Below are 25,928 nucleotides of genomic sequence, written 5' to 3'. Positions count from 1 at the left end.
ACTTTGTCAAAACGCAGTCTGACATGAAAGAGCAGCTTCATCTCATCTCTCATCGTCATCATCTTCAGCCGCTTCTCCGGGGTCGGGTCGCAGTGGCAGCAAGTAGGGCACTCCAGACGTCCCCCTTCCCAGCAATGCCCTCCGGCTCCCCCTGGGGGATCCCAAGATTTTCTCAGGCCGGATTGGACATGTAGTCCCTCCAGCAAGTTCTGGGTCTACCCCGGGGTCTCACCCCAGGTGGAGGTGCTTGGAAAACCTCCAAAGAAAGGCGACCAGGAGGCAACCTATTCAGACGCCCGAACCACCTCAACTGGCTCCTTTCGACACAACGGAGCAGCTGCTCTACTCAGAGCTCCCTTCGAATGTCTGAGCTCCTCACCCTATCTCCATCTCTAAGGCTGAGCCCAGACACCCTACAGAGGAAACTCATTTCAGCTGCTTGTATCCGCAATCTAAACCTTTCGGTTACTACCCAAAGCTCATGACCATTGGTGACGGTTGGGTTGGAACGAAGATTGACTGGTAAATTGAGAGCTTTGCCTTCCAGCTCAGCTCCCTCTTCACCACAACGGTCCGGTACAACGTCCACATTACTGCTGATGCTGTATCAATCCACCTGTCAACCTCCCCCTCCATCCTACCCTCACTCAGGAACAAGACCCCAAGATACTTGAACTCCTTCACTTGAGGCAACAACTCATCCCCAACCCAGAGAGAGCAATCCACCATTTTCCGGTAGAGAACCATGGCCTCAGACTTGGAGGTGCTGACTCTCATCCCAGCCATGTCACACTCAGTTGCAAACCACCCCAGTGCACACTGGAGGTTGCATTGTGATGAAATCAACAAAACCATATCATCTGCGAAGAGCAGAGATGCAAGTCTGAGGTTCCCAAAAAGGACACACTCCTCACCTTGGCTGCGCCTTGAAATCCTGTCTATGAATATCACAAACAGAATCGGAGACAAGGGACAACCTTGGCGGAGTCCGACACCCATCAAAAATGTGTTTGACTTTGCGCCAAGAATACAGACGAACACAGCTCTCACTTTGGTTATACAAGGACCGGATGGCTTGTAGCAACTGCCCTGGTACCCCATACTCCCGCAGTACCGCCCCCCCCCCCACACACACACAGTGTGTGCCCCGGGGTACACGGTCGTAAGCCTTCTCCAAGTCCACAAAACACACGTAGACTGGCTGGTCAAACTCCCATGCCTCCCTAAGCACTTCCGCAAGGGTAAAGAATTGGTCTGTTGTTCCACGGTCAGGATGGAATCTGCATTGTTCCTCCTGGATCCGAGGTTCGACAATCGGTTGAAGCCTCCTTTCCAGCACCCTAGAGTAGACTTTCCCAAGGAGGCTGAGCAGTGTGATGCCCTGATAATTGGAGCATACACTCCAGTCCCCTTTTTTAAATATGGGAACCACCACTCCAGTCTGCCACCCCACAGGTACTTTCCCCGACCTCTACGCGACACCGAAGAGGCGTGTCAGCCAAGACAGCTCAACAATGTCCACAGCCTTCAGCATCACAGGGTGAATCTCATCCACACCAGGCGCCTTGCCACTGAAGAGCTTCTTAATGACCTCAGAGACCACTGCCAGGGATATGGGTGGGGCTTCCCCCGAGTCTTCAGACCCTACCTCCTCCACTGAGGACGTGTTAGCTGGGTTTATGAGCTCCTCAAAGTGCTCTTTCCACCTCCTGACAACATCCCCAGTCCGGGTCAGCAGTTCCCCTCCCAGCTGAACACAGCCTGACTCAAGCCTTGCTTCCCCTTCCTTAGTTGCTGGATGGTTTGCCAGAACTTCCATTAGGCCAACTGAAAGTCCTCCTCCATAGCCTCACCAAACTCCTCCCACACGTGAGTATTTGCTTCCGCAACCACCGAGGCCACAGCTCTTCTGGCCTCCCGGTACCTGTCTGCTGCTTCAGGAGACCCCTGGGCCAACCAAGCCCGAAAGGCCTCCTTCTTCAGCCTGACAGCTTCCCTCACCATCGGTGTCGACCAGCGGGTTCTTAGATTGCCACCTCGACAGGCACCGATGACCTTATGACCACAGCTCCTACCTGCCGCATCTGCAATACAGGCTTTGAACAACAGAAAGAGCAGCTTGCCATTCGATATGTTTTGTGCGCTCAATTGTGCCAAAAAAATGGGCAAAAGGGGGGGGGGGACAAAATATGGAGAGAATGGTTGTGGAGGCATGGGCACCAAGTTTCAACTGTGTTTTGATGTTGTTCTCGCCTCGCCCACCACTTTCTTCTCATTCTGTCATTGATTATTGCACATCGCCAAGCATCTGATCACATTTGATCGGCTCAAGATTTGGTTCCAATAATTTCGAAAATGCTTGAAAACGTCGGATCATCTGGGATGAGTCTCTGAACCATGCATATTAGCAGAGCATAACGTTTGTCTCAAAGATTTGTCTGGGATGAGTTAGAAGGGGTCTAAAATTGCATGTGCATCCTGGACGTTAGCATCAGTCATTGGCTGGGTCTCGTAAAGTGAAGCTTTTAAATGTGGCTACTGACGACAACAACTACTACTGCTACAATGGTACTACTTATACTACTACGACTAGTACTACTACCACTACTACTAAAGCTGTTAATACTGTTACCAGTAAAACAACTACCACTGCTACTACCACTAATTCTACTGTTAGCTGGTACTACTTCTATGATTACTACTTCTAACAAAACTACAAATAATAGCACTTACACTATTACCACTGGTAACATAACTACTACTGATACTGACTGCTATTGCTAGAGTTACCACAAGCAGCACTTTTGCAATTTCTTTATTTTTAACCTTTATTTACTCAGGGTTGTATGCTGAGCACGTGTGCTCCTTTTCAGCAACGCCCTGCTAAACTTTCACACAGTTCCACATGCTCACATCTGGGAGCTGCCCAGTACAACCACAGCCTTCACTGGTGGCCACTGAGCAGCTGGTTGGGGGGGTTAAGTGCCTTGCTCAAGGGCACATCAGCTGTGGTTATTGAGGGAGGGGAGAGCACCATTTACCCCACTTTTTCCTGCCGGTCCGGGGATCAAACTGGCGACCTTCCGGTCACAAGCCCACTTCTCCAACCTTCAGGCCACGGCTGCTACTGCTACCACTGTACACTATTACTACAGCACTATGATAGCTCCTTCTCCCATTAGTTCTTCTATCACTACTACTGTCGCTATTAGTCAAGTTTATTTGTATAGCCTCAAATCACGAGGTAGTCCAGAAGGGCTTTACGATCAGCACAATATACGACTATATGTGACAATATGCGACATACGACACACTCTTTTCTTGGACCCTAGAACCTGAACGAGGAAGAAACTCCACAAGAAAAACCTTATCAGGAAAAGAATATATACATGTATATGGGAGAATCCTCAGCAAGAGCAACAGAGGAGGGATCCCTCTTCCAGGACAGACAGATATGCAATAGGTGTCAAATGCACAAAATACACAAAAATAACAGAATTATAATGTAACACCATAGATTACACAGAGCGAGGAAATACAGTTAATGCATAAAATTAGCAAATTTAAATATGCTGCGTAATAAAATTGTAAAAAGTGCAAGGCTAACGAATGGAATCTGTGACCTCTGTACTACCACTAAAACTATCACCTCCCCATCTGGTATTAGTTTTAGCATTAATATTTTATAAAATAATGGATTTGCATCTGATACTTATTACAGAAACTCTCACTCTCATGTAGGTATGTGTGTGTGTGTGTGTGTGTGTGTGGTGGAGAATGTATATACACATTCTATCTTCTTTTCATCAGTTCATGAAAGTGAAACCATCCTTTTGACAGGCTGTGATGTTTCAGATCTCCTTCCAGTTGTGCGGTCCAGGGTAAATGTAGGCAAACAAACTCATCACAATGTAAACCCAAGTATCATTAACATACATATGGTTGGAGAACAAGGTCACCCTACCCCGAAACACCCACTCTCCAACCCCCTTAGCAGCGCGCACACACACACACACACACAGAGTTGAGACGAGTTTCCCGTTGATTAAGGGAAATAAATGGGGTCACAACGTTCCCTCCACCCACCAGCGGTGAACCTGCCCCTTCAGAGGGCAGCACAAACACCCAAACAACCAGACATTTGAGAGGGAAAAAAACAAGAGCAGTCTGAAGATCAGAGAGACAGAGAGAGACAGAGCGAGAGTGGATGAAAACCATCCGCTGGCTCTGAGGCCTATGTGATTAAAGAGCCGCCTGAAGATAGTGCTCCCCCACACACACATACACTCGCGTTTGTTAATATATCCTCATGGGGCCAAAACAAACTATGTTTGAGTCAAAATCCTGCAATCTTTTTAACTTTATCCCTTTCCTCAACACTAATCCTAACCCTAACCCTAACCTGAACAAACAAACATAAACCTAGCGTTAACCTCTAACCTTAAACCCGAGTCTAATTCTAATGCCTACAATAACTTTAACAGCAGACCTAAGCCTAACCATTTTAATACCTAGCTGTAAACCTAACCCCTAGTCCAGAAATAACCCATTTCCTTGCAGGGACCCAAAATCTCCCCACTGGGTCAGGGGGTCTGTGATTTTACAACTCTTCTGAGGACATTTGATACTCACAAGTGTACGTAAAACTCACACGTGTGTGTGTGCATGCAGTATTCAACTTGTGGGAGGTAGGGCAAATGAGGCAGTTGCACTTCCTGTCATGGCTGTGAGGCGTTGACGACAGATGAAGGGATACTGCACCTGAACCGCCCCGCTACATTTAAACCTCGATTAAACTGCGACTGCTGGATCGTGTCAGGATGCATCCAACCCATTATACTCAATTTACTATCCCTTTTAACTCAACTTAAAAACGCTACGCTCAGCACTGGGAAAAGCAAATGATGAAACCCCTTTTCAAGCTCAAAGTTACGACTGAAGCCCCGCTGATGACTTCATTCATGACACCTTTCATGAGATCTCGGATACATGGGGTTTTACAAAGAGTGTAATTGAGCCTATGAGATAAAACAATCGAGTATGTCTGATAGCAAAACACTGGCATTACAGTCGCATTACATTCTGTGCAATGTACAACACCCCGTATACTTGCACCTTCAATTCGGATGAGGAAAAACAGCACACCAATGAACAGTAAATGTCGGATGATAAAGAATGTTTGAAAAAACTGAATTAAAGCAAAAATTGCATTTATGATGGTGTAAAAGGTGGCTCAAATAGCTCATTTTACAAAATCAAGTCAGGAAATAACTGGTGATAAACCTGAAGTAGAACGGTCAAACAAATCAAATCTTTTTTTTTGGGGGAGGGGGGTTGGCCCTTTAAAGGTTCTCAAGTTTCTACTTTCACCGCACACTTCGCCCTGTCAGAGGTTCGTACCGGCATCTTTTTGTTTTTTTCAGGCGGACATAATTAAGAGAGCCTGCACGCCTTCCCTCCCCGGAGCAAAATCAGACGGACAGACAGACAGATGGGCAGCTGTAGCTACTTACGTGCTGTTGATAATCTGGAACTTTTCCCCTTTCCTGAAGCTCAGGTCGTCCTCTGTCCGCGCCTCATAGTCGTAAAGGGCCACAAAGAGAGTGACTCCTGTGAGAACGGAGAGAAAAATATAAATGAATAAATGAAGCAGAGTCAGCGCTCCACAAATTAGTGGCCGAAAACCAACCCAGGGTCAATACCCTATGTAGAGAATCAATTTCCAGACTTTCCAATTCAAGGCCACTTCCTGTTGCTCATGGGTTACAGAGAATACTGGTTTCAGATTAGCCGGAGGGTGTGCGTTAAAACCTTAAAATTCATATACACGTAGTTCAAGCTAAAGTTTAATCATTGCTCTAAATTTATACGCTGTAACCATAGCCACACACTGAACCATTAGCAAGCGCACTGAACAGTCAAAGCTAGCTTAGCGGCTAACTTCTGCTTTATGATCTTTTAAACTTTCTGAGTCTGAAAGGTTAAAAAAAAACAAAAAAAAAAAAACAAGTGAACTCTTTTATTTAAATTCTTTGGTAAGTGACAATGGTGTAAGCAGGATAATACACTCCTAGATGTAGATACCTTACAGACAAATATAATTTTTCAACGGAAACAGATTCGTTTTCTGAAACAGTTTAATCATGTTGATAACCGGGAGGAAAGTTTCTCAAGGGGCTTTAGTCATATTTTCACAACAGCAGCAGTTCCAATATTTTGCTGGCTTGTACAAATCTTCTGTTAAAATACTACAAGACTGAAAAACACGATTGTCATTGGATTGGATCTTTAACAATTATTCCACACTAGACATTTGCCACTCTGGATTTGGAGGGAAAAAAATGTCTCTAAATTTGCCCTCAACTTTCCTCCAAATACCCCGTAAATAATGGGTAGCACTCTGAAATCCAACGTTACCGCGGCTCGAATGACCTTCTGTTGTGTACTAAGGAGTCATCTATTGAAGAAATACCTCACCCACTGCCTCCTTACTGAGTCTTATCCCAAATCTTCCCCTTCTACTTGCTCTGCTTTGCTCAGATAAAACTTCACAACAATGACAGAAAGAAAACGAGAAAAAAAAGGCAATTGTCCCCTACTTCGCTCCCACTCTTATTTTCTCTTCTAATACCTCTCTCACGGCAATATCTGCAAGATCACCTCCAGGACCATCACACTGAGCACCGGCGCTCCACAGGGCTGTGTGCTCAGTCCGCTCTTGTTCACCCTGCTGACTCACGACTGCACAACATCATCCACCTCTAACCTCACCATAAAGTTTGCTGATGATACCACAGTGGTAGGTCGCATCAGCAACAATGACAAATCATCATACAGAGCGGAGGTGGATCAACTGGCATAAAGAACGGGCAGCTATGTCAATCCGGCACCTCTTCGGTTCTCTAGCAATGATCGCAGTTCTCCTCTCCAATCTGTCACTAGTTGCACTATCCATCAGTGTGCGCACATTCCAGCCTCCAAAGTTTACGTTCCTATGTTTCTGACCACATGTGGTGATCCCTCTGGATGCACTAATCCAGTCAGGAGATTTGAGGCAGGCAATTTTTAGGGCCCCTTTTCTAGCCCCTTCCCCAGGTGGGGTGCGCAGAGTGGATCCTTAAGAGGGCTGCTCAGTCGTGGGTGCAGCTACCAAAGGGCTCTTTCTACCTCGTTCCAAGAGCCCAGCGACTGGATCTAGCACTCCCTGCCTGATGTGCCAGCTCATGAATAGGGGCTTCCAGATCTCACAATCTTGCCACCGTCGTCACTTGCCGGTCACCATAGGACTTAATCTGGGATGTTAGGGTGGATGCCCTTTATGGAGGATGCCTGTGCACGACTTTGTTTAATGTGGGGAGACTGGTGCACAGACAGCCACCACATGGTCCTTGACAAATCTGGGTCAGGATCCAGTGGCATGGACTCCAAGACACTGGGGGCCCATTTCTGCTGCAGCCTTCATCCACCTTCCCAGCCGTTGTGATGGTTCTCTAAAGTCAGCCATCATCCTCTGCCTGTTTGACTACTGAGGTCAAGGACCTCCCCCTTGACCTTACTGCCATGGGTGACCCTACCAGGAGCTTAGCTCCAGACGGCATTGCTCTCGGGATCTCAGGACCACGCAAGCTTCTTCACCATGACAAGGTGGTGACAAGCCATGGAGAAGAGTATAGATAGGATATTGTTAACACTGTGAAGTTATTGAATTATTAATGTACTAGAAGAACCCCGCTACAATGTAGCGGTTTGGTTATCCACCCCTCTAAATCTCCCTCCTCTTCATCCTGCCAGCTAACCGCCTTCCCCCTGCCCCTAAATCCCGCCCACTCCAATTCCCTCCCCCCAAATGCTCAGAATCATCTGAAATGCCGAGAAAAGTGGTTTTTAGCCATTTTTAGAAAATGCATATTTTGCATAATTATGCATAATTATTTTAATTTTCTGCTAATTTTCTGGTCCTCTCTGGAACAATACCTACCACCTCCAAACAAAATTAGGATCATAAGTGCATTTTTGCAAAAATGCATATATTTTGCATAATGCCAAAACATTTCTAAGTCCCAGAAATTTTTTTTTATATATATAGGTGAAAAAATCAAAGATGCTCAGAATCACCCGAGATGCCAAGAAAAGTGGTTTTTAGCCATTTTTAGAAAAATGCATATTTTGCATATTTATGCATAATTATGAATAATTTTAATTTTCTGGGATTTTCCCCTTACTCTCTGGAACAATACCTACCACCTCCAAAAAGAATTAGGATCATAAGTGCTTTAGTTTTCGGTCCCGCTATCTACACTAACACACACACACACACTAACACCACACACACACACATTCCGAAAATATACGAGTGATACTGTGATCACACTTCAAAGAATCAGTTGCTGTGCTCTCCTCTGGAAAGCACTATTCTTATCATGAAAATCATCATGAAATCTATTGTATAAATATACAACATATTGATGCCAATATATCACTGAGCATATATATATTTCTGCTACAGTAAAAAATAATGCCGGGGAGAAAATATTCACCTAAGTGATTCTAAAGCCTTTATAATGGGAATCAGCATCATGATTATGAGTCAATGTACAAAAACTATAGACAAAATGATAAAAAGACAGAACAGGTGGAGCGAACCCAGTCACTTGTGTTGACACTAAGTCAAATGTAAGCGCATCTGTCATGAGAGGCAGACGACTGGAACGTCCCTTATGATGCGGACCAAAGGAGCTGCACCCTAATATGAATGTAGCAATACTAATCTACACTCACTGGCCACTTTATTAGGTACACCTTGCTAGTACCGGGTTGGACCCCCTTTTGCCTTCAGAACTGCCTTAATCCTTCGTGGCATAGATTCAACAAGGTACTGGAAACATTCCTCAGAGAGTTTGGTCCATACTGACATGATCGCATCACGCAGTTGCTGCAGATTTGTCGGCTGCACATCCATGATGCGAATCTCCCGGTCCACCACATCCCAAAGGTGCTCTATTGGATTGAGATCTGGTGACTGTGGCGGCCATTTGAGTACAGTGAACTCATTGTCATGTTCAAGAAACCAGTCTGAGATGCTTCGAGCTTTATGACATGGCGCGTTATCCTGCTGGAAGTAGCCATCAGAAGATGGGAACACTGTGGTCATAAAGGGATGGACATGGTCAGCAACAATACTCAGGTAGGCTGTGACCTTGACACGATGCTCAATTGGTACTAAGGGGCCCAAAGTGTGCCAAGAAAATATCCCCCACACCATTACACCACCACCACCAGCCTGAACCGTTGATACAAGGCAGGATGGATCCATGCTTTCATGTTGTTGACGCCAAATTCTGACCCTACCATCCGAATGTCGCAGCAGAAATCGAGACTCATCAGACCAGGCAACGTTTTTCCAATCTTCTATTGTCCAATTTTGGTGAGCCTGTGCGAATTGTAGCCTCAGTTTCCTGTTCTTAGCTGACAGGAGTGGCACCCGGTGTGGTCTTCTGCTGCTGTAGCCCATCTGCCTCAAGTTTCGACGTGTTGTGCATTCAGAGATGCTCTTCTGCATACCTCGGTTGTAATGAGTGGTTATTTGAGTTACTGTTGCCTTTCTATCAGCTCGAACCAGTCTGGCCATTCTCCTCTGACCTCTGGCATCAACAAGGCATTTTCGCCCACAGAACTGCCGCTCACTGGATATTTTCTCTTTTTCGGGCCATTCTCTGTAAACCCTAGAGATGGTTGTGTGTGAAAATCCCAGTAGATCAGCAGTTTCTGAAATACTCAGACCAGCCCGTCTGGAACCAACAACCATGCCACGTTCAAAGTCACTTAAATCACCTTTCTTCCCCATTCTGATGCTCGGTTTGAACTGCAGCAGATCGTCTTGACCATGTCTACATGCCTAAATGCATTGAGTTGCTGCCATGTGATTGGCTGATTAGAAATTTGCATTAACGAGCAGTTGGATGGGTGTGCCTAATAAAGTGGCCGGTGAGTGTACTTCGTCCTCTGATTCTCCGAAGTAACACCTCTTGATGATCGAAGACACACTTACACTAAATGCACTTCACATGACATGTACACTTAGCTGTGATATCATCACAATGTAGCAAATTTACCATAACTACTACTTCATGTATTACTGCTGGTGGCACGGTAGCCCAGTGGTTAGCACTGCTGCCTCACAGCAAGAAGGGCCTGCTGGGTTTGAACCCCGGGGTTGTCCAACCTTGGGGGAGGGGGGTCATCTCAGGTTGACCTCTGTGTGGAGTTTGCATAGTCTCCCTGTATCTGTGGTGGATTTTCTCCAGGTGCTCCGGTTTCCCTCACCATTAAAAGACACATGCATGCTAGGGTTAATACTCCAGTCTGTGCCCCTGACCAAGGCATTGAGAAAAGCACTGGAGTTGGTCCCCGGGCGCAGTATGAAGGCGGCAGCCCACTGCTCCTCGCGACACAGATCACAGCTAGGATGAGTTAATTTGCAGTAACTGAATTTCCCCAAGGGGATTAATAAAGGAAACTTAACTTAATTCTTAATCAATTAAACTATGATATGATTAAAGTCCGCGCTGGTGTCGCGGTCTAAGCATCGGCTTTGTGTCGATGCAGTTGCCCACTGGGGACCGGGGATTCGCGCCCCGGTCTCGTCAGAACCGACTATGGCCGGACTCGATGAAGCAGCAATCATTGGCAACGCTGTCTTGGGGAGGGGGGCAGAGTCGGCTTGTGTTCGTCACATGAATGCGTCTCTGTGTGTGTCGGAAAAAGCAGTGGTTCGGCCTGGAGTCGCCTTGTCACGAAAGTGGGGAGGCGGTCTCCTTCGAGACTGCCGGCCGGAGAGATGCAGTTGGCGAACGCATGCAGTACGAGGGTGGGTGTTTGAATTAAAATAGGGATCGATTGGCCACTAAATTGGGAGAAAAAAGGGAAAAATCAGAAATAAATTATTTTTTAAACTATGATATGATTACCATCTCGCAAATGTACTACAACTACGTCACATAGCACTACTACAATACGATTACAGTGAATTAAACGTACCAGTACTACTACTTGATACACTACTACTATATCATTACCACGTAGCACGCTATGATGCCATTTCATCTGCCAACTGCTGACTCTTCTAGTCTGTGTTGCTTTGGATAAAAGAGTCTTTCAAATGAGTACATCTAAAACGTAAATGTTCAAATTTGGACAACACACATTTCCGGATCAGATTTTTTTCTTTACCAATTAAGTTTTCACATTTAAGGAACTGATGTGTTGCTAAATGTCACACTTTGACAAAACACAAACTCCAAAAAAGTTAAAAAAAGAGCACATCACCACCTCATTTATCGTACCGGGCACATGAAAAACTGTAAAAGGGAAGACGGCCGTTGAGATACGACATATCAAGTCCCCACCACATTTATTCCCTGAGACTTGGAAACATATTGAGTGAGTGCTTTGGTCTCAGGTCTGAGCCGACTGAAGCATCCGTTACTCTCTCCCAATGCCACTGAGCCAAAGGGAGGTGGTGGAATGGGCACCACTTCAAGGTTCACTGGAACTCCATCGCCATTCCATTTCCCCAAACGTGTTCACTTCAAATACTGTGCTCTGTCTGTCCGGGAGATATAAAAAGCAAATGTAAGGCTCTTTCTGACAGGGGACAAGATGCTGGAGGAGCTGCTGCTCTTCTGATAAAGAACAGAAGGGAGAGAAACGGGGAGCGAGAGAGAGAGAGAGAGAGAGAGAGAGAGAGAGAGAGAGAGAGAGAGAGAGAGAGCTTGACCTTAAACCAATTCTTTAATGGCCTAATTTTTCATTTACATTAAAAAAACAGAACTAACAGATACTCCTGTACATATTGAACAACAAGCCCCCATACACAGCAAAAACAAAGATACAGACCTTCCCTTTTTCAGAAGTTAACAACAAGTAATTGGTTTACTACAGAGCACAGAACATCTCAATGTCCCCAAAAAGAAACAAATTCTTCCAAGTTAGAAATCATTTTGTAATATGTGAACTCGATTTTCAGCCGGGCAGCCACTCGACCTCTGAACATGAGGGTAGAATCCGTGGGCCCTGTGCCTTTCATTTTGTTTCTTCTACTAAGCCAAATGCTCATTTTTACCTGACTTATCAGAAAGTCAACCAAGACGACACTGTGCTGCTGTGTACCTAGGACCAAAGACAAACAGGCTGTCTTTGCTCAATCTGGGCAAGCTGAGCCACAAGTGCTGTAGAGTTTCTTCATCATTACAGTAAAGACAGTGACTCCCTGCTCTAGGATCTATATGTGCCACATGTCTGTTCATAGCCACAGCCCCATGTACCACCCTCCACTGTAGATCTGTAGTGCTTTTCTCTATGGGGGGTTTGTACAGGGACCTCCAGCTGCCTTCGGGAGATGAACCTGGCGTCAGCACAGCCAACCACCTCGACTCCTCTACACCAGCTAGTGATGTTCTGTTGAGAACCTTTGCAGTGACTGTATGCAGGGCCTTTTTTGATGTTCTTGGAAAGTCCTATAGTTCTAGTGTTTTAAAAGACAGACGGTCCCCGTTTACTTCTCCTGCTCCTCCACTGCAGCACAGATGGTCAAAGATGGAAAACCAGGCCGCATAACTGACTGATTCTCTCCACACTCTGCTCCTTGTGCCTCTCTGAAGAAACCAGGAAGTGCACTGATGACTTCCTCCAACAATCTCTCCATTAGACAAAGAGATTTAAAACCAGTCTCTTGGCTCAAAATGGCAGCCGTTTTTCTTTGGGGACCCCCCCCCTTTTTTTTTTCTCCCCAATTGTATCTGGAGAATTACCCCTCTCTTCCGAGCCGTCCTGGTCTCTGCTCCACCCCCTCTGCTGATCCGGGGACAGCTGCAGACTACCACATGCCTCCTCCAATACATGTGGAGTCACCAGCCGCTTCTTTTCACCTGACAGTGAGGCGTTTCACCAGGGGGATGTAGCGCATGGGACGATCACGCTATTCCCCCCCGTCCCCCTTCCCCTTCCCGAACAGGCGCCCCGACCAACTAGGGGAGACGCTAGTGCAGCAACCAGGACTCTTATCCACATGCGGCTTCCCACCCGCAGACATGGCCAATTGTTTCCGTAGGGACGTCCAACCAAACTGGAGGTAACACGGGGATTCGAACCGGAGATCCCTGTGTTGGCAGGCAAATGGCAGCGGTTTTACACTGCCCTCCTGACGCGAGCTGGACTTACTAAGATAGCTTGTCTCAGATCGCTTAATTTCAGACTCACCCAATTTCCCCTCAGGGATGAATAAAGTATTCAGATTCTGATTGTGAGGGATCTCTACACTCACAGAGCTGAGCATCCTGCCGCGTATCAGCAGGTTATAGAACAGGGGTTCCTCTCCCTACACTGCCACTGGGAGCAGTCTTTCTTGGTATTTAAGACTGTTCCCCAAGCTCGGAGGACAGCCTGATAGAAAGATGGTGTAGTAAACTCCATGCCAGCTAGTTCCAGAAGGAACAAGTGCTTGTCATAATCCAGGTTAACAATCTTATGAAGCAACACAGATGCTGTTTCACTCTAAAGCTGTGCTGGACAGTTTGAAGGCGAAAAGCTGTGATACAACTGCGGAGGTCAGTCAGTGGTCCGACTAACTGCTGGGTTAAGTTTCCGCCAAATATCCGTGAGATCATTTTCTGCAACCACATTGGACAAAAATGAAACTGACGTTGGATGAGGCTCTCCTGAGTTTCTGTCAACTGTAGGACGTGTAGTGCAATTCCAGTCTCTTCCCACTACTATTATTGAGCTACTATTGAACTGTTTGTTTCACCAAGGAAATCATTAATCTCCTTTAATGACTATGACTGCTGATCATCCTGTGACACGATATAAGTAAACTGTGACAGGCTATCATCCTCTAACGTTTCCTCACCTTCATTTTCAGTGTTTTTATGGTGTGACTCACCTGTTGCAGAGACCTGACTCTCTGCCTCAGCTGTCTGACTGTCTCTCACTCGTTTTATCTATCCTCCGTCTCTGTATGCACCCATACCCTTGCTTCAGTATCACTCAGATTACCGTTATTTTCATTATTGCTACCCCGCAGACCAGTTTCATTTTTCTTTGTATCAGGTTGCAGATCACCGGCTGCGGTATCTCCCACTGCCTGCTGCGCTGTTTGCAGGCTACCGCTCTCAGCGCCGCCTCCAGGCTGTGACTCACCCGGACTACTGCCCGCTGTGGGCTCCCTGTGCGGGCAGGATGAACACTCAAAACACTGCATACTGCCAGAACTTGCGTACACAGCGTAGGAACCGTTTTCATATTTTGACTTTATAGGACTTCTAGATGTTGCGAAGGCTCATTTCAATATATGAACGCCTGTCTCCGCAGGGAGTGAACATGCTGTAGTCTGGCGTCTTTACAGCACAGATGAACTGCTCTGAACCCACTAGCTAACCTTCTGAAATGAGTCAGTTTCCTTTCAAGCAGCTCGTTGGGGATAAACAGAGGTATGCCTGACACGGTAATATGTGTCAATGGCACAAACAATGACGAGACACCTATAAACAGATCGTCTAGCATCATGTTCTTCATAAATTTTATGCCCATTACAATTCTGTTATCCTCTCTCAATGTTGTATTATGTAAACTGCGTGAACACAACATCCATTGCACGCTGTCCGTCTTGGGAGAGAGATCCCTCCTCTGGTGCTCTCCCTGAGGTTTCTTCCCATTTTTTCTCCCTGTTAAAGGGGTTTTTTAGGGAGTTTTTCCTTATCCGATGAGAGGGTCTAAGGACAGGATGTTGTGTTGCTGTTAAGCCCACTGAGGCAAATTTGTAATTTGTGATATTGGGCTATACAAATAAAATTGAACTGAATTGAATTGAATAGCACCAGGCCATTCTCAACCAACAGGTGGGCCAAACGCTCCTCTCGGACAAAAGCAACCACGGCTTCATTCTCTCCTACAGCCAGGAGAACCTGTTTGACAGTGTACCGCCAGTCGGCCATGAATCTAACCCCGTGTCTAATAGACAGGGGAGGCGAACCCTCACGGGTGAGGGACGCCATACTGCACCCCCACCAAACCCCGACCAGCTACTCCAGTCACTTTCCAACAACCAGCAACGAAGTAAAAGTAAACCCCTCTTACCTTACCATGCAGAGAAGCGAAAAGCAGTAGAAAAACAGTGAACTATCCCAAAAAAAACAAAACAAATCACTCATCAGCTCATTCAACACCTTCACTCACACTCACACGCCTAACCTCCCAGCATGCAGTGCAGCAAGAGAGAGGCAGAAACAGAAAGATGTAGAGAAAATCAGACCAAGAGTGTGAGCGAGAGACAAGCAGACGGATAAAGAGAGAGCACGGTATGTACTATGTGTGCACGAGAGAAAGAAAAAGAGTGTGTGTGTGTGTGTGTGTGTATGAATCATATGAGAGAGTGGGAGTACGACTGAGTATCCGATTTATAAAAACGTTAAGCGATCTTCTAAAGAAAAGGGTCGAATCCTCCAAAGCGTTCCGTTTCACCCACCGGAGGAAATATGCAGATGTGTCTGCACGCATTTGTAATTCGTCATACAAATGTTGCTAAGCTACCTTTTCACCTTTTCACCTTTTTTTGTCTTATAAACAGACGTACTTCCAAACGTTTCGGCAGCACAAATGTCAATTTTGTCATGCCGGTAAAGCACAGCGAAAGCGAAATGGAAAATTTGCGTGAGGAAAAGGAGAGAAACACAAAAGCAGACGGAGACAGAGAGATGGCGAGGGACGGAGAGGAGAGGAGAGAGGGGGGGGGAAAGAAAGGAGAGAGAAAAAGGGAGAGAGACAGAATGAGGCAGAGAGAGAGAGATGGGGGTGGGGGGGAAGGAACTAAATGTTCAAATCTATGCTTTAGTGATGTACGTCATGCCGATGAGTGCTTATTGAATCGAACTCAATAAGCATATAATAAGATCATGGGATGAGCTGTGAACACTATTCTGGTTTCATTTTTTTCCCCCCCAACTGGAAAAAATGACGCAAGCAAAACAATCATCCGATCATCTGCATAATGTGTCATGCTGCAACGGCGGCCTGGGAACCTCTGTATTCGGGGAGGGGGGACCACGGCTGTCATAGCCAACAAGCTAGGCGGCTGTGTCGTTACCGAGGCGGGGAGGAAAAGGGCGGCTTATATCCAAATTTCCCAACCGGGAGAAAATTAAAAAGCTAAACCCTGTCCCTCTGCTGCCACGGCACGGATTTGGATTACACGGAGGGAGGCAGGACATAATCCATGCGCCGAGCCAGAGGGACTCCCTGCTAAAATGAATGGAAATGCAGAGCGGCCTGCGGTCAGTCAATTATAAAGGGTGTCCTGACTGGGAATATGCCCCGAGTAAACAACGAGCCCGGCCCAACAGAGCCCAGCGTTCATACGTGCCGGACGTTCCTCGCAGCACCGGGCATGCAGCGGGAAGCCCGAGACAGGTCTAGACTGCAGTTAGACTGTTTTCAATGGGTTCGAAGCGTTTTGGATGCCGTTTCTGCGCCCTGGGTGTCTCCAGGGGTGTTTTCCTCCGCCCGGCGCGCCTCGTGTTTTTGGAGGGCCTAAATGTCTCCAGTTTGGGGGGAAAAAAAACGTCAACGCTGAGCTGAGAAACACCCCATGTCACACTACCGTTCCTCTGCTGTCCAATCAGAGGAGCAAAGGGGCGGGGCTTCTCAACTGAACAAAGATGGAGGAAGAAAGAGCAAAAGCGAGGGCTCTGCGCCCCTACATGTTTTGGATAAATAAGTAGTATAGGGAACATAAAGATATATTGTTTAACAATGTTAAGGAAGTAATGAGCAATAAGTCGGATGGGTAGAGTTGTGTTGTTGTTCTAGTTATTACACTCAGGCTGGCACGCAAATGATTGACAGCTGATTCAAGGTTGCCTAGCAACAGCAAGATGCCTCTCACAGGCAAAAACCAAAGTGATGGGAATCAGGACTCTTTGGCGGAAGGAAAGTGGTAAAACGCGCCTCGTGTAACAGGCGTCCAGTGTGATCGCACCCTTATCTGTCACACACAGAAGTACGAGTGTGTGACTGAGAGTGACGCAGACGATCTGTGTGTGGGTATCAATGTATATTTTCATACACTTTCATTTCCACTCACCTTATCTGCTTTTTGCACACTGAACAAAGGAGGCCAACTATTCTTTTTTTTTGGATTTCTCCCCCCCTTTTCTCCCCAATTGTATCCAGCCAATTACCCCACTCTTCCGAGCCGTCCCGGTCACTGCTCCACCCCCTTCTGCCAATGCGGGGAGGACCGCAGACCACCACATGCCCTCCTCCGATTCATGTGGAGTCGCCAGCCGCTTCTTTTCACCCGACAGTGAGGAGTTTCGCCAGGGAGACGTAGCGTGTGGGAGGATCACGCTACCCCCCCCCCCCCGACCTGCTCCCTCCTGAACAGGTGCCCCAACAGACCAGAGGAGGCACTAGTGTAGCGACCAGGACACATAACCCACATCCGGCTTCCCACCCGCAGACACGACCAATTGTGTCTGTAGGGATGCCCGATCAAGCCGGAGGTAACATGGGGATTCAAACCGGCGATCCCCGTGTTGGTAGGCAACAGAACAGACCGCTACGCTACCCTGACGTGAGGCCTGCTATTCTACTGATTCTTTTATTACCATTACTGTGCTTGCAAATACAAGCTCCATCCATCCATTATCCAAACCGCTTATCCTGTTCTCAGGGTCGCGGGGATGCTGGAGCCGAGCATCCTGGATAACTGCCCCATCGAGTCAAATTCTTTGTATGTGCAAACTAAGATGAACGGACATGAAAACCATGCTTTCTACATTGTTGTGTCTGTCGTAAGCCCCGCCTGAGCGTAAGTATTCAAGACGGGGTTGCAAAGGTCAGCAACTTCAGACACCATACACTGACAGTTAGGGCTGGGAAACAATTCAACATTATCATCTTTCAACGGTGTTGTATCGGGATAAAATTCAGATATTGTCACACTGTGATACACAAATTTGTTGTCCAAATTAATAATGAGGATCTATCACCTAAAATTTCTCACAAAAGGAAGTCTGAAATATTTAAGGGCATATTGTCTGAGTGTGATGAACCTCAGGTGGATTCTTAAAACATTGCATATGTATCAGATATTGTGATATAAATTGATATAGTGTAAAATTCCCCGTAATTATGATGACGATAATATTTTCCGCATCACCCTGACAACCTCACCTGTCCCGCCGCGGGTCCTTAGCGTCCCGGTATGTGAGGAGGTGCTGACCCCGCCGAAGACGGTCATCCCCTGCCCGACGGGAGTGTGGAAGTTGTTGTAGTTGGGGATGGCGGTGACCCCGAAGCTGGGGTAATGCTGGGGCGTCGGGTCGGCCCCATATCGGTAGCCGGCGCTCTGAGATATGCTGGTGTCTCGGTCGTCTGTGAGTTTGGCTGCCTCCTTATCTTTGCATTGCACACAGCCCATTATCTATTACCTAGTGATGGAGCGAAAGGGAGGAAAAGAGGGGAGAGATTTGGTTTAGCTTGGTTTCGTATTGTTTCATTGGTTTTTCTGGCGCTGCTGCAAAGGAAGAAACAGAAAATGGAGGATGCATTTTAAGCAAGCTTTTCTCCAACAATAAGCCGTTTTATTCATTTGAAACGTCGACGTGGTGATTCTGTTGGACAGACAGTCAGTATTCCAGCAGAGCGGTGTTGTGATATAGCTGATGTAGGAGACAGAGAGAGAGACAGACCTGTTGACTCTGTTTTTCTGGGACTACAAACTAAGCGTAGCAGCCATTGTGGCTGGTGTGTCGTCAGCTCAGCAGTAAACAGTTCCCACCCCTGTAAAAACGGATCCTGGTACCAAAGCCAACATAGACAGTCTAATGCATTACAAACTACATCACACTCAAGGCTCAGCATTTTCGGGTTTTTCACCGAAAACTACCCAGAATTTTTAAAAGGAGCCGACCGGTTTAAACTGATTTTCACCCGGATTTTATGTTTCCACAGATCCAAAAGTTGTTCCTGTTCATGTGAGGTTATGTAACAGCGCCCTATTGGGGCGAAATTCGGCATGCTGGATGGCTTTGAAAAATAAAAACCGAAAACGCCGAGCCTTGATCACACTATATGGGAAGACTGTTCTACAGTGATACTGATTGCCACGGCCACGTCGCCATCATGTTTCAATAGTATTTCCTGTTTCAGTAGGAACGTGTTTACCGCTGCACCAGTGTTCATCCTACCTGGTCAAAACATTTCAGCAGCGGTATGCGCAGAATTGGAGAGTGTCTTCAACCATGGTAAAGATGACTGGTAGTACTATGGGGCCTGACTCCATGATCCAGATGGATAAAATAATGATCTATAAAGGCGGAAAAGTCATGGATTTCAGCTTTACGAGCAAGAGAGGCTGGGGCTTACAATTCAACAGCTGACCATCTCATGCTCTTCTAGTCCTTGATTCATACGAACGTGTACGGTGGCGTTTCAGCGCAGACATGGAAGGCATGTGACAAGATGTCAGCATGCCAGATACTTCTTACCACTGTGGGTGAGACCTCTTTGCAAGGTTTTCTGGTCATATTTCTCTTTGAGTTTAGTTCCATCTAGATAATGTGCACGGTGGAGGTAATGGTGCACGATAAACAATTACAGAAATACACAAAAAAGATCAAAAAAGGGCATCCGGGTAGTGTGGCGGTCTATTCCGTTGCCTACCAACATGGGGATCGCCGGTTTGAATCCCCGTGTTACCTCCGGCTTGGTTGGGTGTCTCTACTGACACAATTGGCCGTGTCTGCGGGTGGGAAGCCGGATGTGGGTATGTGTCATGGCCCGCTGCACTAGCACCTCCCCCGGTCGGTTGGAGCGACTGTTCGGGGAGGGGGACTGGGGGGAATAGCGTGATCCTCCCACGCGCTACACCCCCCTGGCGAAACTCCTCACTGTCAGGTGAAAAGAAGAGGCTGGCAACTCCCCGTGTATCGGAGGATGCATGTGGTAGTCTGCAGCCCTCCCTGGATCGGCAGAGGAGGTGGAGCGGCGACCGAGACGGCTCGGAAGAGTGGGGTAATTGGCTGGATACAATTGAAGAGAAAAGGGGGGGGGGGTCAAGAAAAAAAGATCCAAGAGGAGCTCATAAAACGGGGGATTATATTTCTTCTCCCAACACAGAAAAGGGAACAGAAACAAATTAATAAAGCAAGAACAACAAGACCACACCGAACTGGCTCAGTTAACACAATCTACATGATGGGACTCATTAGAACCATCCAATCAATGACAAAGGAAAGGAAATTTGTGTCAACTACGTCCTTGATGCAGAAAGGGAAATAAGCGGTGTGACTGTAAGCTTGACAGGGGAAATCAATAAGAAAATACATCGCTTGTAGGAAATAACTTGTGGAGGGAGAAGGCTCTGCCACGCTGCAAATGCATTAAAACAGAGGGGGGGTCATCACTTTGAGTGGGATTCCCACTTCAGAGCACTCTCTGCACAGATGACATGTCTTCCAGTGAGTGGTCCAGTCTGCGACAATACAGAAAATGACATTATCATGATAAACACTGGGAATTTGACAGGAAATCGATATATTAATTAAAATAATTAAGTTTCCTTTATTAATCCCATTGGGGAAATTCAGTTACTGCAAATTAACCCATCCTAGCTGTGATCTGTGTAGCTAGGAGCAGAGGGCTGCAGCCTTCATTCGGCGCCCGGGGACCAACTCCGGTTCTTTTCCCATTGCCTCGGTCAGGGGCACAGACAGCAGTATTAACCCCAACATGCATGTCTTTTTGATGGTGGGGGGAAACTGGAGCACCTGGAGAAAACTCACCGCAGAGACAGGGAGAACATGCAAACTCCACACAGAGGATGACCTGGACTGATCCCTAAGGTTGGACAAACCCTCTGGGGTTCGAACCCAGGACCTTCTTGCTGCTTGCTGTGAGGAAACAGCGCTACCCACTGGGCCACCATGCCGCCCTATATACTACGATATCTGCTTACATATGCAAAGACACCGTGTTTAAGAATCCAACCGAGGTTCATCCTGTTGAACCATTTCCATCCATCCGTTATCTTAACCGCTTATCCTGCTCTCAGGGTCACGGGGATGCTGGAGCCTATTCCAGCAGTCATTGGGCGGCAGGCGGGGAGACACCCTGGACAGGCCGCCAGGCCATCACAGGGCCGGCACACACATACCCATTCATTCCTAGGGACAATTTAGTGCGTCCGATTCACCTGACCTACATGTCTTTGGACTGTGGGAGGAAACCGGAGCCCCTGGAGGAAACCCACGCGGACACGGGGAGCACATGCAAACTCCACACAGAGGACGACCCGGGGATGACCCACCAACGTTGGACTACCCCGGGGCTCGAACCCAGGACCTTCTTGCTGTGAGGCGACCGTGCTAACCACTGCACCACCGTGCTGCCTGTTGAACCGTTTGGTAATGGCAAGTATAACGTCAAACCAACACTACTTTTCAAATAATACTCCCTCCATCCCTAGGGGACTCGCTCAGGGACACCTCGCCATTTCTGCGAGAAGGAGCCGAGGATCAAACCGGCAACCCTCCAGTTACCCAATGCCCAGCCCAGCCTCCTGAGTCACTGCCGCAGTTAACTAGTGCCCGGCTCCACTGTGACATCCTCGATCCTTTCCCCCCCCCCCATGTGGTCTGACACACAGGGCTGGACTCTGGATGACTCACACAAACTGTGTCTCTTCATGTTCAGGAGCGAGAGAGAGCGAGAGAGAGCGAGAGAGAGCGAGAGAACGGCTCCTATCATCACCGCTGATGTCAGGGGAAGCTCGCCGGCGAGAGAGGGAGATGCGAAGGCGCTGCTCGGTGCTGCCAACATCACACAGCTCATCCTGGTGGGAGGGGAGCGTCTGGGCGCCGGGACACTTCGGTATTACATCGGCTTGTCGAAAACCGAAAATGTATTACTGTGCACTGTCGGGGGGGAGGGGGGGGGGTGTTGAGCCTCTCTGCGGTCCAACATGGGTTTAAGAGAATAATATAGACTCGGCCACAGACTAGAGACTAAACAACATCTTGAAATAGTTTCAGCGTGGCTTGTTTATAGCGGGGATGCGCTGGGTCTTTCCCTCGGGGCCAGACACTAAAACAGGGAATGTTTAACAAACGGGTATACCGCTGGCGACACCAAGGTGGGGGCTAAAGACTGAGCCGAATGGGCTGTTTCATTAACTCCCCCTCCGGGGGAGGGGGGGGTGTTTTGAATTGAGGCCATGTGATTATTGCTCTGCAAAAAAAAAAAGAACCTTAAGTGAGGCTGCCCGAGCTGCACGTCAGCCGGGATGCTATGGGAGCATAAATCCAGACGCTAGGAAGACAGACTGCTGATGTGGCCTTCAGCGCCAGCAAACGTCTGTCCTCACATGTCCCCCTGGAAATTAATCCTACTTCCATTTGCTGTTCTCCGACTCTCCGTCTCTTCGTGTGTGTGTGTGTGTGTGTGTGTGTGTGTGTGTGTGTGTGTATATGACTCTGAATCACTTTCTCTCTCCCAGCTATTTCTGTTTTTCTGAATGATTCTCTCGCTGAATACATTTCTTTCTGTGCGTTTCTCTCTGAATCTTTGTCCCTGAATATCTCTGCCTCTCTCTCTCTCTCTCTCTCTCCATCTGTGAGTCTCTCTCGCTCTCTCTGCTGCACTGTCTTTCCATTTCTCTCTCTCTGTGTTTCTATTTCTCCGTCTCTCGCCCCGTCTCTTTCTCTCTGTCTCATGTCTTTACCACCTAAAGGGAGGGAGGCAGGAAGTCCTTTCACTTAATGACACACACTTGAGACAAAAGTGAGTGGCAGGATAAAGCGATCGAGAGAGAGAGAGAGAGAGAGAGAGAGAGAGAGAGAGAGAGAGAGAGAGAGAGAAAGAGAGAGAGAGAGCGGTTGGAAGGCTGAGGGTGCAGCTCCGTCTGGCCCTGACCGAGGAGGAGAACGAGGTAGAGAGAGAGAAAAACACGAGGATGAGAGAAAAGAGGGAGAGAAACGGTTCTCATTAGTGATGTACCGGTAGCACTTTTTCACGAACAATACCGACTCCGTGTATGAATCTCTAAGTAAGTAGGGGGGGGGGGGCTTGGCAGGATTCTCCCTGTGAGCAATGGAGGCGGATGGGGGTGGGATGGGATGGATGGATGGGGGGGGTTCAAGGGAAGAGACCCCCACCTCTCTATTCATCAGCACAGTGGCAAGCGTACTGATTCCACACACACAATGCCCGCTTTCTTTCTGCAAAACGACAGACTGCTGGAGACAGAAAGGAAAAAAGGAAAAAGGAAACAGTAAACAGCCAAACAACAAGCGCGGTGACTCATGGAGTAGCATGAAGCGATCTCGTGTCTCTCAACACAGGCGCCGCCACACACTGTGCATACATAACGCAGACGATATTTCTAATTTTCAGCCAGCCACCTGTCCCGGTCTTAATTGGAAACACTAATATCTCCTAATATCACGAATCGTCATCGTACATTTTGTGCCGTTGCTTTTTATCGAAGAAAAAAAAAGAGCGTAAAAGGTAGAATACAGATTCTCTATTTTGCACTTTTTAAGAGCCCCTCGTAGTTCAGCTTCTCTGAGGAATATTTGTTTTCTAATACTTATGACGTCATCAGACACACTCGTTTACATACAGCCAATCAGATCAAATCATCAAAATATGACACCCCGCCCACCCTCACCACCATCCCTTGTTTGTGTGTGTCACTCAAAGTCAGCTCATGAATATTAACGAGGACCAGACCGCACCCCCACACTGCTTGAGACACCGAGAACAGTTGTGATAAAAGTATAAAAATCAGTCGTTTACAAATAAATATTGCTGCTGAATGTTTCATAAAGTTGTGTTTGTGGCTTTAGACACGAAAAGTCAAATGTGTTTACCGATTTCAGGCCGGCTTTAAATTGTGGCGGTATTTCGGCTATCGCTGGATAATGACAACTGTTTATTAGCGCCTGATTTACAGAGTTGGGTTTTGTTGTCTAGTGCTAATGGTCATTTTATAGCCAGCGATCAGTTTGATTACATTACCGTGACGCACTGTGGCATGCAAGGGAAATGTAATTTGCTTAAAAGCAGCTAATGGCACACAGCAGCTTAAGACATTTGCTCAAAATTTGCCCTGTGTTTTAATGGAATCTTGGTTATGTGTGTGTGTGTGTGTGTGAAATTATACCGGGTTTAGCATGTTTATTCTTGTGAGCCTTTGAGACGATGAATATCAATATCAAAAAAACAACAACAACTGATATTCGAACCGTTATTATTCGTTACACAGATGTGCAACCAACACATCTGTGTGCTGGACAAACGTTAGACCAAGCGGCTTCGCTGTGACAGATTTCAACACGTTACAGAGTTTACCACGGTGCAACTTAATTCACACCCCTTTTCCACCGTCAAACCCCAACGAGGCCTCCTCACAGACACACCAGGACCATCCCCTTCCAACATCATTACACACACACCGGTCCGGATGCCAAAAAAGGCAGCCAGTAGAGCTGGGAAATATAGAGAGATACAATATCAATCTCATAATATGAGACTACATATATGATAATAAGATGCTAATGTGATTGGTTGTGGTAAGTATGGTGATGCAACGTGAATATCGTCATTCCCTGGTCTTAAAGGCTGCATTACAGTAAAGTGAGTCTCCGCGTTATCAATATCGAGCAATTCGTTCAAAAATATTGTGATATTTGGGGCGTCCGGGTGGCGTAGCGGTCTATTCCGGTGTGTACCAACACGGGGATCGCCGATTTGAATCCCCGTGTTACCTCCGGCTTGGTAGGGCATCTCTGGCCGTGTCTGCGGGTGGGAAGCCGGATGTGGGTATGTGTCCCGGTCGCTGCACTAGTGTCTCCTCTGGTCGGTCGGAGCGCCTGTTCGGGGGGGGAGGGAACTGGGTGGAATAGTGTGATAGTGCGCCTCGCCCCCCTGGCGAAACTCCTCACTGTCAGGTGAAAAGAAGCGGCTGGCAACTCCACATGTATCGGAGGAGGCGTGTGGTAGTCTGCAGCCCTCCCAGGATCAGCAGAGGGGGTGGAGCAGCAACCAGCACGGCTCAGGAGAGTGGGGTAATTGGACGGGTACAATTGGGGAGAAAAAAAGGGGGGGGGGAAATTGTGATATTCGATTTTGTCAATATCACCCAACTCTAGCTGGGGTTTTTGCCATTTGATCATTCACATATTGGACCGGTTTTCTCTTAACTCGGGTCCTCGGGGGCCAGCGGTGCTGCCACGTAGTCCAGCTGAGCTTATTTCAAATCTGACAACAGAGAAACTGAGAGTACACCCGCAGTAATGGAGGTCCCTGTGGATCAGAGCTGAGACCCACTGTATTAGAGACCACGTCTCTTGTCCACCAAAAAAAGAAAAAAAACAACAAAAAACAAACAATATCTAACAGATGTGGTTTTATAACATTCCCAAATTTTAAACCGGAGAAATCTGGGATTCAGCAGCTGTGTGCCAGTACTTTTGTACGACTAAAAGGGATGAGCTCTATAATAAACGACAGATAATGGACAACAAGCCTTACAGCCCAATACACCGGCCCGTACGAGGCAGACCTAAGTGGGATCACGGCAAATCCTAGTCACGTGCCCTCCGCCGTATCCGCCGAACGGATATTTCTGTGCTGACCCATGACCGCGGCCCGGCATCAAAACCGCGCCGGAGCAAACTTGCTGGCTCACGAAAATGCGGCAGCGGTGAAGCGCATGCAACGGCGACTCTGACAGCTCGCGCCGTAATGCGGTGTGACAGGCTGCGGGGGCCGGGCGGGGGACCGGGCATCAGCAAACGGCACGCCAAACACCTCGGCCCCCAGCTGGGCTGCAGGGCATGGCTGCCCACGCAGGGGTCGTGACAGGAGCT

The 25,928-nt window shown here is 47.5% G+C and overlaps 1 protein-coding gene across 4 annotated transcripts in view; it reads right to left on the bottom strand.

Annotated features, from left to right (window-relative positions):
- fynb (FYN proto-oncogene, Src family tyrosine kinase b) overlaps positions 1-25,928 on the bottom strand; it is a 102,405-nt gene that overhangs the window by 30,642 nt on the left and 45,835 nt on the right. For all 4 annotated transcript variants that reach the window (XM_056295137.1, XM_056295138.1, XM_056295139.1 and 1 more), the window contains exons 3-4: positions 18,229-18,485; positions 5,514-5,610 (exon numbers count right to left, since the gene is read on the bottom strand). In XM_056295137.1, coding sequence (XP_056151112.1) covers positions 5,514-5,610; positions 18,229-18,475 — 344 coding nt within the window. In that variant the 5' untranslated portion in view covers positions 18,476-18,485. The remainder of the gene's footprint in view (positions 1-5,513; positions 5,611-18,228; positions 18,486-25,928) is intronic.

This window comes from Lampris incognitus, chromosome 15 (genome assembly GCF_029633865.1).
Source record: "Lampris incognitus isolate fLamInc1 chromosome 15, fLamInc1.hap2, whole genome shotgun sequence".
Taxonomy (NCBI): domain Eukaryota; kingdom Metazoa; phylum Chordata; class Actinopteri; order Lampriformes; family Lampridae; genus Lampris; species Lampris incognitus.
Note: the sequence above shows the minus strand (reverse complement) of the source record. Positions and strands in the feature narration are given on the sequence as shown.